Source organism: Tupaia chinensis, unplaced genomic scaffold (genome assembly GCF_000334495.1).
Source record: "Tupaia chinensis unplaced genomic scaffold, TupChi_1.0 Scaffold000217_1, whole genome shotgun sequence".
Taxonomy (NCBI): domain Eukaryota; kingdom Metazoa; phylum Chordata; class Mammalia; order Scandentia; family Tupaiidae; genus Tupaia; species Tupaia belangeri.
Genome location: NW_006159692.1, coordinates 1,945,991 through 1,960,299, shown reverse-complemented (window position 1 = coordinate 1,960,299; position 14,309 = coordinate 1,945,991). Strand labels below are relative to the sequence as shown.

General features: G+C 36.4%; 1 protein-coding gene across 6 annotated transcripts in view; it reads right to left on the bottom strand.

Annotated features, from left to right (window-relative positions):
* The window catches only part of KIF20B (kinesin family member 20B), an 86,404-nt gene that overhangs the window by 69,422 nt on the left and 2,673 nt on the right, over positions 1-14,309 (bottom strand). For all 6 annotated transcript variants that reach the window (XM_006147624.3, XM_006147625.3, XM_027771494.1 and 3 more), the window contains exons 3-9: positions 8,265-8,351; positions 8,056-8,172; positions 7,486-7,624; positions 6,764-6,948; positions 4,385-4,421; positions 3,101-3,328; positions 1,529-1,640 (exon numbers count right to left, since the gene is read on the bottom strand). In XM_006147624.3, coding sequence (XP_006147686.1) covers positions 1,529-1,640; positions 3,101-3,328; positions 4,385-4,421; positions 6,764-6,948; positions 7,486-7,624; positions 8,056-8,172; positions 8,265-8,351 — 905 coding nt within the window. The remainder of the gene's footprint in view (positions 1-1,528; positions 1,641-3,100; positions 3,329-4,384; positions 4,422-6,763; positions 6,949-7,485; positions 7,625-8,055; positions 8,173-8,264; positions 8,352-14,309) is intronic.

Below are 14,309 nucleotides of genomic sequence, written 5' to 3'. Positions count from 1 at the left end.
CAAAGATTAAGAATATAAAAAATGATAAGTGTTGGCAGGGATGTGGTGAAAAGGGAACCCTCCTACACTGTTGGTGGGAATGTAAACTAGTTCAACCATTGTGGAGAACAATATGGAGGTTCCTCAAAGATCTACAAATAGAACTACCATTTGACCCAGCATTCCCACTTCTGGGTATTTACCCAAAAGACAGGAGAACGCTCAGTCAGAAAAGTGCTTGCACATCAATGTTTATTGCAACATTATTCAAAATTGCCAAGACATGGAACCAACCTAAATGTCCACAAACTGATGAATGGATTGGAAAAGTGTGGTATATATACTCTATGAAATTCTATTCAGCCATAAAAAATAACATGACCCTGGCATTTGATAGAAAGTGGTCTGATATGGAGGATCTATTGCTGAGTGAAGTAAGTCAGGCTATGAAAGATATTGTATGTATCAACTCAATATATACCGACTATCTTCACTCTATGGTAGAGAGTGAAAAATTGATAGGGCTTATTACCTGTTGGTGATGACAGGTACAGTATTCTCAACTGGATTGGTCTGAGAAGTGTTTCATGATGGGTAAAGTCTTTTTACAAGCAAAATGAGAAATAGTGATTGACTGTTTTAAAAAATAATTAGAATAATAAAAATGGTTGGAAAAAATATAGATAAGATATTGAATGATGAAGTGGGGAGATCAATGTCTCTGTATTGACTGACATGCATGGCATTCCCTTTTGAAAAAGCAATGTAATACGCTGTAAAATTATATGTAACCCAATGTAATATAAAGAAGATTATGATGATAATAATAATTAAAAAAAGAAATAAATTTTAAAAAATTAATAAAAAAAAAGAAAAGTAAAAAGATGAAAAAGGAGGCAGAAAAGACCATCATAAGCAATTCCAAAATTATTGAGCTTAAATACTGACATGAAGAAAAAGTACTTCAGAGACTTCCTGTAAGCTAGTGAATTTAATGTTAGGACAATACATAGTAGGGACGGTATTATGCATTTATTGCTCCTCAGTTTACAGAGTATTGTTATGCCTATGTATCTATTTAATGATCAGAGAATTTTTATCTTATTCATGACAGAAAGCACACGTGCGTGCACAAGACAAGGCTTGGGGGAAGCACCCTTGAAAGGGTCTCGTCATACCATGATCCACCTTTCCCAAGCAAAGAATCAACCATGTGGCTTCCAGCACTATAGGAACTACCAACTGTCACACAAGTTGAGGTCTAGTTCCTATTTTAATATAAAATTAGTTTATTTAAATGAGCACAGAATAGGGGCCAGCAGTTGGTGGTTAGGGCTCTGGACTCCCACATGGCTGACTAGAGCTCAAGTCTCAGACCTAGTGGCTCACTTTCTCACTCCTCCCATTGCCTGTCTCTCTCTGATGAATATACCAAGTTAATAATAATAATAATGCAAATAAAATGAAATAAATAATTCTTTACAAAAAAAAATTAAGAGCACAGAATACCACCAGTGTTTCAGGCTCAACCATAGGGCATACTCCTTACCTTCTACTAGAAGCATTGTTCAGTTTTGTAAAGGCAACACTTTGGTGCTTTGTTCCCAGCTTTAAAAGTCTATATGCTTCTTTGGAATCAGACACTTGAATCCACTGTAGATCTTTCAAAAATAAAAAAGACAGATATCAATTTATAAAAACACAGATTTTGTTCCACAACGCAATCTCTTTGAAAGTCTTTTCCCAGTAACGTACAATGAAATCTTTCTTATAGTAACAATGCTAGCTGGAACCAACTCAACTATTCGTATTTGAGTACTGAAGAGATTATAATGATGTTTCGTTATTTCAGTTACACGAACGCAAAAGGCAATGTCCTCCAACAGAGTCTGCCAAAAGAAAGATGTAAAACAGGTGCAATTCCTTAGAATTAAACCCATAAATGCAGACCCAATCTACAGTATGATTCAAACCTACATTATAGATTACAATCTTATAATGAATCATGAAATCACACTTATTGAATCATAACTTTTTTTTTGGAAGTTTTTTGTTTTTTTTTTAAGAGGTTTCCACTATAGGGCGTGTGTGCTCACCAGACAGAGAGAGACAGAGAGATAGAAAGCGAGAAATCACCCCCCCAGGGAGGATGGCCATGCCGCAATCCCTTCTCTTCCATTCTCCTCTCGGGATTTTGGGCATGCATGCACATGAGCCCAGCGTGAGTTTTAAGCCACCGGGTCGGGACGCGAACTGCGCTCGACTACGTGGGAATCTAGTGACATAGCCATTCTGCTAACTGCTGGTTCCCTGGAAGGTTTTTCTTATAGGGCGTGTGTGCTCACCAGACAGAGAGAGACAGAGAGATAGAAAGCGAGAAATCACCCCCCCAGGGAGGATGGCCATGCCGCAATCCCTTCTCTTCCATTCTCCTCTCGGGATCTTGGGCACGCACGCACACGTGCCCGGTGTGAGTTTAAGCCATCGGGTCCGGGACTCGAACCATGGTCGACTATGTGGGAGTCCAGCGACATAGCCATTACGCTAACTGCTGGTCCCTTGAATCATAACATTTTGTAAAAACAAAATAGAATACAGAAAACATCACAATGCATTCTTTATAGTAAAAGTACAATTCATTAAACTTCTGAATTATAATTATATAATTATAAGTATATGATTGTAAATATATAAATATAATTATAATGCTTACTTATACATACATAGGTACTAAATCATAACGTTATTAATATCTATTTTCTCTTGTGACTAGTGGTTTTAAAAGTTTGAGAAACACCACTGTGGAAGAACAGCACCATTTTGTAGCTCCAAAATTTGGCCTGTTTTAGAGTAGCAGCATAATATTATATCAATACACATAGTTTTTCTCTTACCAAGAAGTCACAGAAACTCAAGCAAATACATACCAAAATAGACTTTTAATACTTATTTAATTGTAATATACACCCTAAAACACATCTCTGAAGCAAAAACTTTTCTTATTCTCCTGCTGTCAGTAACTTGTACAAAAATTTTCAATTTCCTACTTACTTTCTAGAGTTAAAAGAAAACCTAAAAGAGAATTTTGGAGCAATAAAATAAAAAATATTTGTTAGTATACCTTTTATAAAAGAATAGCCCTTTATGTCTTGGGAAAGGCGTAACATCTTTCTCTTTTGGAATTTAGATGACACAGGAACAAACAAGTCATAGATGCATTCATTATAAATCTCAAAGAAGGAAACCCACACAGAAAATTTTACATCATTGTCCATATTCAAACTAGCTTGTTCACAATCTTTCATGGATTCTTCAAACTCTGACATATTCAAAGAGTTCGTTAAACTTCCTAGAAAAAAATAAAGAGAAGAAAACAAAAATCACAAAATTGGAATTAAAACAAATAAAGTTAAATAACACTTTAACAAAAAAAATTTTAAAAATAAGGGGTCAGCAAGTGGCATGCTGGTTAAGAGCACAATACTCCCACATTGTTCAAGTTCCAGACCTGGCAGCTTGCTTTCTCACTGCACCCCCCACTCCCCCACTCGAATTAAAATAAAGAAAGAAAGAAATGAAATAATACGTTAAAAAAAAGTATGCAAGTACTAAGTTCTAAAAATGAGTCAACAGTACAGATCAAGACTCCTGAATTTGAAAAACCGAACATCCTTAATCTTTGACCATCTATGTTAAACACTTTTTGGAATAAACTAAAATGTGAACAATATTTAGCTTAACTGAAGTTTGACTTCTTACCCCTTCTTTATAAAATGATGTTAATAAACAAAGTAAAAACTAAACATAAGGAAAAAGAAAAACAATTCAAGTTAAAACCTGTGAAAGGGTATCTAATGTTTAATCTGAATGAAGCTTTACAGTGACTGACATTTCATACAGATGTTCATCATCCTCCAGATACCATTGACCATGTCATAAATAAAGTCACTAAGAGTGCTTAAAAATTAAAAGTTGGGGGACCAGCAGATGGCGCAATGGCTATGTCACTGGGGATCTGGTGGCTTAAACTCATGCCAGGTGTGTGTATGTGCATGCCCAAGATCTCAAGAGGAGAACAGAGGAGAAGGGAATGTGGTGTGGCCATCCCCTCTGAGGGGTGATTTCTCACTTTCTGTCTCTCTGTCTTTCTGGCGAACGCACATGCCCTATAGCAAAAACCTCTCAAAAAAAAAATTAGAAGCTGGGGTCAGGAGGTGGTATGGTGTTTAAGGCACTAAACTCCCACATGGCCATTTGCAGTTCAAGTCCTAGACCTGGAGGAGATTGAATAATAATAATAATAATAATAATAATACATAAAATTAAACAAATAATTATTTTAAGCATTTGTAAATGGATTTCATATAATCAAATTATCAAAAATAAGTAATAAAGGAAATCTTACCAGAAAGAGTATCATAACTGTCATTTTGCATAGCAATCTAAAAAAAGAAAGTTTTTAAAGAGTTAAAAACATGTTTAGTTAGGTTAAATAACCAAGATGTTAACTACCTATCCAAATAAGTCACCAACCAAATCACAACTTCTCATCCACTCAATTCAGAGATCTGCTTATCCATCCCTTTCCTCACTAAATAATGCAGTCTCAAATAGGAAACTTGGGAGACAGAAAAGTATTGAAAAGAATATCCTTGTATATAATCCCTGACACTCACAGGTGTTTACTGTCAACATTTCAGTATATTTTCTTTCTACTCATTTTCCTCACACTTAATATATAGTAACATTTTTCTCCCCACAATTAGAAATTACTTATAAACATTCAAAGGCTATATAATGGAAAAGATGTGAAATTACTTCATTATTCCTTTATTATTAAGCATTTAGATTTACAAACTTTTGTCAGTAAAAATAATGAATATACATTTCTTTTGCATTCTAATTACTTCCTTAGTATGCCTAAAAATGAATTGGTAGATGAAAAGAAAATTTTAAGGTTCACGTTTTAATTTTTTTAAAGTTTCTTTCTTCCTGGAGGCCAGGAAATAGCATAGCACTTACATTGCTGGACTCCCATATGGCTGACCTCAATTCAAGTCCCAGACCCAGGGGCTTGAAAATCAAGCCAGGCATGTGTGTATGCATGCCCAAGATCCCAAGAGAATGGAGGAGAAAGGATTGCAGCATGGCCAGCCCCCCAAGGGGGTGATTTCTCACCTTCCCTCTCACTGTCTCAGTCTCTCTCTGGCAAGCACATGCATCCTATGGCAAAAAACTTAAAAAAAAAAAAAACAATAAACTATTAATAGTTTTCAATAATCTTGAAATAAATGTCTGAAAGCATTACAAAACCTAGAAAGCCCAGGGGACATAAACAGATAAGTATAACCTTATAAAATTTTTTTAGTTTTTATTGTACCACCCGACATAAAATATCACCCCCCTTATGGCATACAACATATTTAGCAGAGTAGGTTCCTTAATCAAAATGTATTTAAATGAATCAATATTGAAAAATGCAATGGCAGAAAGTAAACAATAAGCTGAAAACTGTGCAACCCATAAAAAAAGAATTAATGTGTTGAATAAATAAGTTCTTACAAATCAGTAAGATGAACAACAAACAGTGGAAAAACAGTCAAAAACATAAACAGTGATCCACAGAAAAAAGCGGAAGATAATTACAGACTTATTCTAATTGAGTAAATATAAATTAAGCCCAAGTGATATGCTTTATCACTTTTCAGACTAGAAACTACTGAAGAGCCAGTGTTGACTTGAGTTATAGAAAATGGGGACCAAATTTATTTACAAGAGAATGTTTCCCTACTGAAGCATTGCTTAAAAAGAGTAAAAGAGAGCCAGCAGGTGGCATGGTGATTTAAGTGCCAGATTCCCACATGGCCAACCATGGATTGAGTCCCAAACCTGGCAGTTTGGAAATCATGTCGGGCATGTGTGCAATGTGTGCCCAAGATCCAAGAAAGAGAATGGAGGGGAAGGGACTGTGGTGTGGTCACTCCTCTAAAAGATGATTGGTCACATTCCATCTCTGAGCCTCTCTACAGTGAGCACACATGCCCTGTTGCAAAAACCTAAAATAATCTAATAATAACAATAATAATAATAAAAGTTAAAGATGATAACAATGAAAATATCCATCAATGGGGCATAGGATTTAAAAAGTTAAGGAAAAGAAAATAAGTTAAATACATAAATAATAAGAGACATGCAATTTAAGGTAGTAAGAATTTAATATATGCTAAGTGATAGAGTAAGTCATACAACGTTTTAGTAAGATCTCATTTGTGTTTATTTAAAAAAATAAGCTGTATCCTACATATTATATAAAGAAAAACATATGAAGATGTCTACAACCATAAATACGAGCCTATGTGTATACATACAGACATAAAGAAAACTGTATGTGGATTTTATAGAAAAGAAAATAGTGCAAAGAGGATACTTTCCAACGCCAATGGTCCTTTTGTCTTCACTTTTTATTTCTCATGTGTCCTGGTTTAAATTTTATATGTACATATTACTTTTATAATTAAAATACAGAATTTGTAGAAATTACACAAAATGTACAATGCTTGCTCTACAACATGTAAAGACTTCAGGAGCATTTACATTTATATTGTTTAAACATTCTTGCAGTTTGTTTAATATAAACTATAAAATTTTTTTTCTCAAAAACAAAAAGTGACTGCCATCACCAAAGAGACTCCAATTCTAGGCTGAAACAATCTAAAGTATTTTAAATGGGTCATTTTTTGTAATATATATTTTTCTAAATAAATCTACTAAAATATTTCTGTACCTCTTTAATCTGTCGAAGTAATGCACTTTTGTTAGCAATTTCTTCTTTCTCTTGGTCTGGTGATAACCGTAAGTATTCTCTGGATCTATGTGGTTTAAGATTCATCTTTGTATATAGCCTTTCCTGAAGACTATCAAATAACACATTCAAAGTTCGAGGCAGAATGCCAATATTTTCTTCTGTGCCTATGAAAAGAATTTTGGGGTTATACTCTCTCATACTAGTAAGAAAAAAAGAACGTTCTTGGATTAGTATAAAGCTCCTTTATATTACCAATTGGCAAGAGAGAAAATGAGAGATTACTCAATCTTTCATCATTTTGGTCTTCACTTTATTGACTACTATTCTGATACAACCTGAAATCTTACATTTATATCAGATCATAATATTAAGATTTGCAATCACTATAATCACAAAGTATAGAAATCAAATGAAATATAAAGTGTCTCCCTAGTTACCTATACTTAGTCCTCTATACCACATCAGTTTTTTGTCTGAATTTTAACATTGTCTTATTCTCTACCACATGGGTAGTTTTACAAGTGACTTAAATTTAGGTGTGAATTACAAGCCACCAGCAATACATATTCAGTATGTTATTACTATTAAGAATGGAGTGAACAGGCACAGGTGATAAACATAGCTACATGAAAGTATGATGAAAAAGCTGAGTAAATATTACTATTCTTTTTCTTCTCCAGCCAAAAGAAAACAGTATTTACCTTGAAATGTGTATGTTTTTCCTGAATTGGTTAGCCCATAAGTAAAAATCAGCCGACTCTGTCCTCTCAAGAGGTCTTTTAATGGCTGCATAATGCAACCCTGAAAGAATTCCTTCTGCGTAGTTGCTGGGCCAAAAACCTAAGTAAGCATTGTTAAAATAAGTCTTTTTAGAAAATTCAAGTTAATATTCACAGTGAGTTCCACCCTATCCTGTTTAAAAAATTTTAAAGAATGGGTTTATAAGATTCATTCTTAAAACTGGTACCATATCCCTACTCCTACTAATATTCCTGACAGTTTAACGATTACCAGGAAGTTGTCCATATAGAAATCAGTTCCAGCCAATCAGATTTTCATCTATCAAGTTTAAAAATGAACATTTCCCTAAAAAATTCATTTAAAATGGCAGTTATTTAACTTCTAATTACGTATTTACCAAACTGAAATTTGAGACTTAAACTAAAGAAAAAAACAGTAACATTTAAATTCTATAAGCACAAATATATATAGCTCACTATATGCAATTACTTAGCAATTTAAGCTAAGCCAAATCTCATGTGGGTATTTACCTTAGAAAAACTGAATTTCTGGGCCATCTGCCCACAGCTTTTCTCACTTAACCGACCAAGGATGCTTTGAGGATCTTTCAGCAGAACTGTCTGTGAATCCAGAATATGCACACAGCCCTAGAATGCATACCCACAATAAATAAGAACAGTTGTATTTTGCCTGTTTAATGAAAATAAAACATCAAAATTCATTGAAATTCAGTACAAACCTCAGACTCGTGTTCTTTTTCTGACTGCGTGAATGGTCTTATTCGAAGACAAACTTGGAGATAATCTTTAGATTCCATACTGTTTGCCTTAAGAAGAACAGAACAATGTATTTTAAAAATACAGATGACTTTTCAGAGATCTTCCTTTAATATGGCTGATTGTTACATAATTATCTGAGATTATAAAGAATTTCTGTGCAAATAGTCACCGTTCTGTAAATACAGAATGTCTTTAAACATTTAGTATGTTTAAAGGAATAGCGTCAGCAGATGGCATAACAGTTATGTCACTGGACCCTCACGTAGTCAAATGCAGTTCGAATCCTGCACTGGAGGCTTAAAAAACTCAGGCCAGCTGTGTATGCATGCATTTCCAAAATCCTGAGAGACAAACGGAGAAGGGATTGCATTTATGACCATCCTCCTGGGGAGAGGTGGGTGATTTCTCACTTTCTGTCTGTCTTTCTCTGTCTCTCTGGCAAGCATATACACCCTATAGCAAAAAATCTCCAAAAAAAAAAAAAAAAATTAAAAAAAAAGAAAACTCAGATTTGTTTTTATAAAATAAATAAATAAATCACAAGAAATTCAGTTTTCTCTCCTTCTATATTTATACACAAAGCTTACAGAAAGCCTTATTTAGGGCCAGATTGTGATGCAGTATTAAAACATGACATTCTGGGAGCAATCCACATGGAAAGCTCCCTGAGTATACCAGGCTGGCTAAAGACTCAGGGTGGATCACAGCAACAAGAACTGTTTGAGGGTGCAGTCCCTCTGCCTTCCTCATTCACAGAAGATATAAACTCAGAAAAATTAAAAAATAAACAAAGAAGATACTTCATTTAAACAAAAAACTTTTCTCGATAAATACTTAAACTTTGTATCTAATTTAATTAATAGGACTCTAAGTCATTGATAAACAGAACTCCAGAACAGATCACCAGTAACCAGAATATTCCATTAATCCAGATGCTGGATTCCATCTGCATTCAAAACACCTTTTTAAAATAATTTTGTTAATTTACTTCTTCCATGAGTGAGGGAGACAGAGAGACAAAAAGGCAGCACCCCTAACAGAATCATGATGACACAATCCACCCTGGCTTCAGCCAGCACCAGATCAAGGGCACACGCACGGTGCCCAGAATGCTCATGGAGGTCTCTGGAACCAAACATAGAACTTTCCATGCGGGAACACCTTGCAGATTGCTGTGTTTCACCACTGCACCACTGTCCAGTCCCTAGAGGTTTTTTTTTACTATATAATATATATAATACTCTTTGCTACTTTGAGGAGCTATTAGTTCATTTTTAAAAATAATTATAAATAAATGTTTTAAATTTTCTTAAATATAAAAAGAAAACAATTACTTGAAAAACATAACTTACCAAAACCAACATAAAAACTAGAAAATTTGAATACCACTACATCTACTGAAGAAATTAAATTCATTACCAAATGGAATACACACACACACACAAACACGCACAAGCCTCCATGTCCTGGGCAGTCTCTGGTCATTTTAAACATTTAAGAAAATAATCACAGAAATCATCCATAAACTCTTCAAGAAAATAAAGGAAAGGCCTCAACTAATTTTGGGTTTGACATAATGATATTACAACCTGACAAAGATATCCTTAGAAAAAGGATTACAGAATAATGTATCACTTTAAGATAGATCAATTTTCCTAATAAAATATTCATTGATACATAAAACAGGATAATGCATTCTGAACAACAATCATTGACCCTAAGAATAAGGCTGGGTTTTTTTTAAAGAATTATTTTATTTAACTTTATTTATCCTAATTTGACATAAGAGAGAGACAGATAGACAGAGAAAGCAAGCTACCAGGTCCAAGACTCAAACCTCAGTCGGCCATTTGGGAATCCAGCGCCCTTAACCACCACGCCACCTGCCTGTTCAATAAAGTCAGTTTTTAACATTCTAAAAAACAATCAAGGCAATTTACTATGTTAAAAGAATAGACGGGGGAGGCAGCAGGTGGCGTGGTGGTTAAAGTGCTGGACTCCCACATGGACAAACATGGCTCGAGTTCCAGACACGGCAACTAGAAAATCACTCCAGGTGCATGTGCATGTGTGCTGAGAATCCTGAGAGGACACTGGAGGAGAAGAGACTGAGGTGTGGCCATCCCCTTTGGTGGGGTGATTTCTCACATCCCTGTCTTTCTTTGTGTCTCTCTGGCAAGCACATATACCCTATGGCAAAAGCCTAAAAGTTTTCAATAAATAAAAGAATAAATGAGAAAATAGTAGATAGAGCTATACAGATAATACTGTTACAGATATAAATAAAAGAGAAGGGAAAGGAAGCTATCAAAATTGGGAAAGAAGAAATAAAATGGGGACCAGCAGTTAGCATAATGGCTATGTCGCTAGGTCGCTACTCCCATGTAGTCGACTGAGGTTCGAGTCCTGGATCCGGTGGCTTAAACTCACACCAGGCGCATGTGCATGTGTGCCCAAGATCCCAAGAGGAGAAGGGATTGCAGCGTGGCCATCCCCCAGGGGGGTGATTTCTTTCTTTCTGTCTCTCTCTGTCTTTCCGGCGAGCGCACATGCCCTATAGCAAAAATCTCTTGGGGAAAAATAAAAGAAAGAAAATTATCAGGATTCATAGACAACATGAAGATTGTTCACACAAAATCCAAAAAGATTACTAGAACTATTCATTAGATGAGTTTAGCAGTGTAGCATGATACAAGGTCAACATACAAAATCGACTGTTTTTCCAGACTGAAAATTGTCAGAAATTGATTTTAAAAAGCAACACCAGGCCAGCTAGTGGCACACCATCAACACAATGCTCTGTAATGTTGTATCCAAAAGGGAAGGTCTTGGGTTCAAAACTCAGGGCTTCCCTGTACATGCTAGGTGTTCATGATCTGGGCTGGGTGAGGTCAGGGGTGGAACAACATAAAGACTGTTGGGAGTACTTGACTGTCTGTCCTTCTCATGGAAGAAACAGAGAAACAAAAACTTTAAAAACAGCAACACCAGGGACAGCAGGTGGTGTGGTGGTTAGGGTGCTGGACATTCCCACATGGCTGACCACAGTTCGAGTCCCAGACCTGGTAGCTTGCTTTCTCACTTTCCCTCTCTCTATGTGTCTCTCTTCAGAAAATGTGAAAGATGTGTACACTGAAAACTTTAAAATATTGACAAAGTAAAGGAGAGCAAACTAAATAGATATACAACTTGTTCATTACTTGGTAGATTCAACATGGTTACCATTTCTGCCAAAAGCGATCTGCAGAATCGATGCAAACATAATTAAAATTCTAGCAGGCTCGGGACCAGCAGTTAGCATAATGGCTGTCGTTGGACTCTCACGTAGTCAACTGTGGTTTGAATCCCGGACCCGGTGGCTTAAACTCACGCCGGGCATGTGTGCATGCGTGCCCAAGATCCCGAGAGGAGAATGGAGGAGAAGGGAATGCAGCGTGGCCATCCCCTCTGGGGGGTGATTTCTCGCTTTCTATCTCTCTGTCTCTCTGTCTGTCTGGGAGCGCCCGTGCCCTATAGCAAAAACCTCTCCAAAAAAAAAAATTCTAGCAAGTTTTGTGGCTTTATGAGGAAACTGATATATTTATTTTTAAATCATGCAGAAATGGAAAGTATCTACCAAAAAGAGCTCTGAAAAAGAAATATGAAGGGTGGGAACCAGCAGTTAGCGTAATGGCTATGTCGCTGGACTCTCATATAGTCAACCGCCGCGGTTCGCGTCCCGGACCCAGTGGCTTAGAACTCACACTGGGCACGTGTGCGTGCGTGCCCAAGATCCTGAGAGGAGAATGGAGGAGAAGGGATTGCAGCGTGACCATCCCCCCTGGGGGGTGATTTCTCGCTTTCTGTCTCTATGTCTCTCTCTGTCTGGTGAGCGCACGCGCCCTATAGAGAAAACCTCTCCAAAAAGAAAAAAAAAAAAAAAAGAACAAAAAAGAAATATGAAGGGTTAGCTACCTGACTTCACAACTGTAGGGCCTACAAACCCTACAATCTGTTAAAACTACTTGACTCTGCCATTACTACGTAAAAGTGGGAAAAGAAAATAAGTAAACAAATGATCATGGTTTTATTTTATTTATTTATTTATTTATTTATTTATTTATTTATTTATTTATTTATTTATTTATTTATTTATTTATTTATTTATTTATTTTTTGAAGAGGTTTTTGCTATAGGGCATGTGCGCTCACCAGACAAACAGAGACAGAGAGACAGAAAGCGAGAAATCACCCCCCAGGGGGGATGGCCAAGCTGCAATCCCTTCTCCTCCATTCTTCCTCTAGGATATTGGGCATACATGCAAACGCACCTGGCGTGAGATTAAGCTACCAGGCCCAGGACTCGAACAGTGGTTGACTACGTGGGAGTCCAGCAACATAGCCATTATGTTATCTGCTGGTTCCGATCACGATTTTAATATGATAAAAAGTTATTTATGGAAGAGACAGGCAGATGTTGTAGTGGTTCCGTCGCTGGCTCCCACGTAACTGATTGTGATTCAGGTCTAGATAAACTGGCTTAAACTTGCACCAGGTTTATGTGTGTCCAAAATCCCAGGAGGAGAATGGAGAAGGGACTTTGGTGTGGCTATCACCTCGGCGGAGTGATTTCTCGCTTTCTGTCTGTCTCTCTGTCTCTCCAGCAAGCACATGCACCCTATAGCAAAAAATCTCTCTTAAAAAAAAAGTTATCTATGGGGAACAGTAGTTAGCATAATGGCTATGTCACTGGACTCCCCGTGGTTCGAATCCCAGACCGGGTGGCTTAAAACTCATGCCAGGTGTGTGTGCGTGCATGCCCAAGATCCCGAGAGGAGAATGGAGAAGGGATTGTGGCGTGGCCATCCCCCCTGGGGGGTGATTTCTCGCTTTCTGTCTCTCTGTCTCTCTCTGTCTGTCTGGCGAGCGCACACACCCTATGGTGAAAACCTCTCCAGAAAAAAATAAATAAAATAAAATAAAAAGTTATCTATGGAAAATAGTTGGATTTCATATTATTTCCACATCATGAAACATTTTTCCGATTTTTCTTTAACCATTTAAAAATGTAAACATATTTGAGCAAGTATAAAAACAGGTCATTATTTGTCAACCCTCATGTTAAATAAGACAACTACATAATACATGATACCATTTATATACAAACAGGTACGTAGAGTTCCTTCCTCCTTTCTTTTCTTTTCCTTGTCTCTTTCACTATTAAATGAGCTAAAGTATTTTGAAGAACCTGATACAGCAGGTGTGTTATTATTTTTTACCATGTCCCTCAACCTTCTTTCATCATTCTTTGTAAAATGGGTTAGCTTATATCTCTAAGGCACTAAAATTAACAATCTAATAAGTAGGATATAAATGGACAGAAAAGTAAACTTAGGTCTAAAAGAGAGACACAGTACATAAACATGATAGTGGTAGTAGACAGGGTAGGAAAAAAACTTTTACTTCTTAGTCTAAGCACTGCTGGATTGTTTGAATTTTTAAAATGTGTGTTACTTTAAGAATTATGGCCTATATATACTAGGGGTGTAGTGGAATGCTTCAGATTTTTGAGGAAATCACAGCAATATTAGAACACCATGAACTATTCCATGTAGGAAGTAGTTTCAATGTGAGATCACACTACTTTTGATGATGATGTACCTTTGCTAAATTGGATCTTTCCGTCGTTACTGTGATTAAAAACAAACAAACAAACAAAAACACTATATGAAAACAACAAAGAACATAAAAGGAGGGTAGCAGTGACTAATGTGACTTCAAGATTTGAGAAGTTATGCAGTTTCCAAAAAACACACATATCCCTTGGCAACTGGTGGTGGTGTGGGTGAAAGTGGCTTGATTCCACATAGCCAACTACATGGTTCAAGTACTGGACCCATGGTTTGAAAAACATCCCAAAAGCATGTGTGTCCATGCCCACAATCTTGAGAGGAGAGTGGAGAAAGGATTGTGGCATTGTCATCCCCCATGGGGGTAATGCTTTCTCACTCTTTCTCTTTCCTTTCC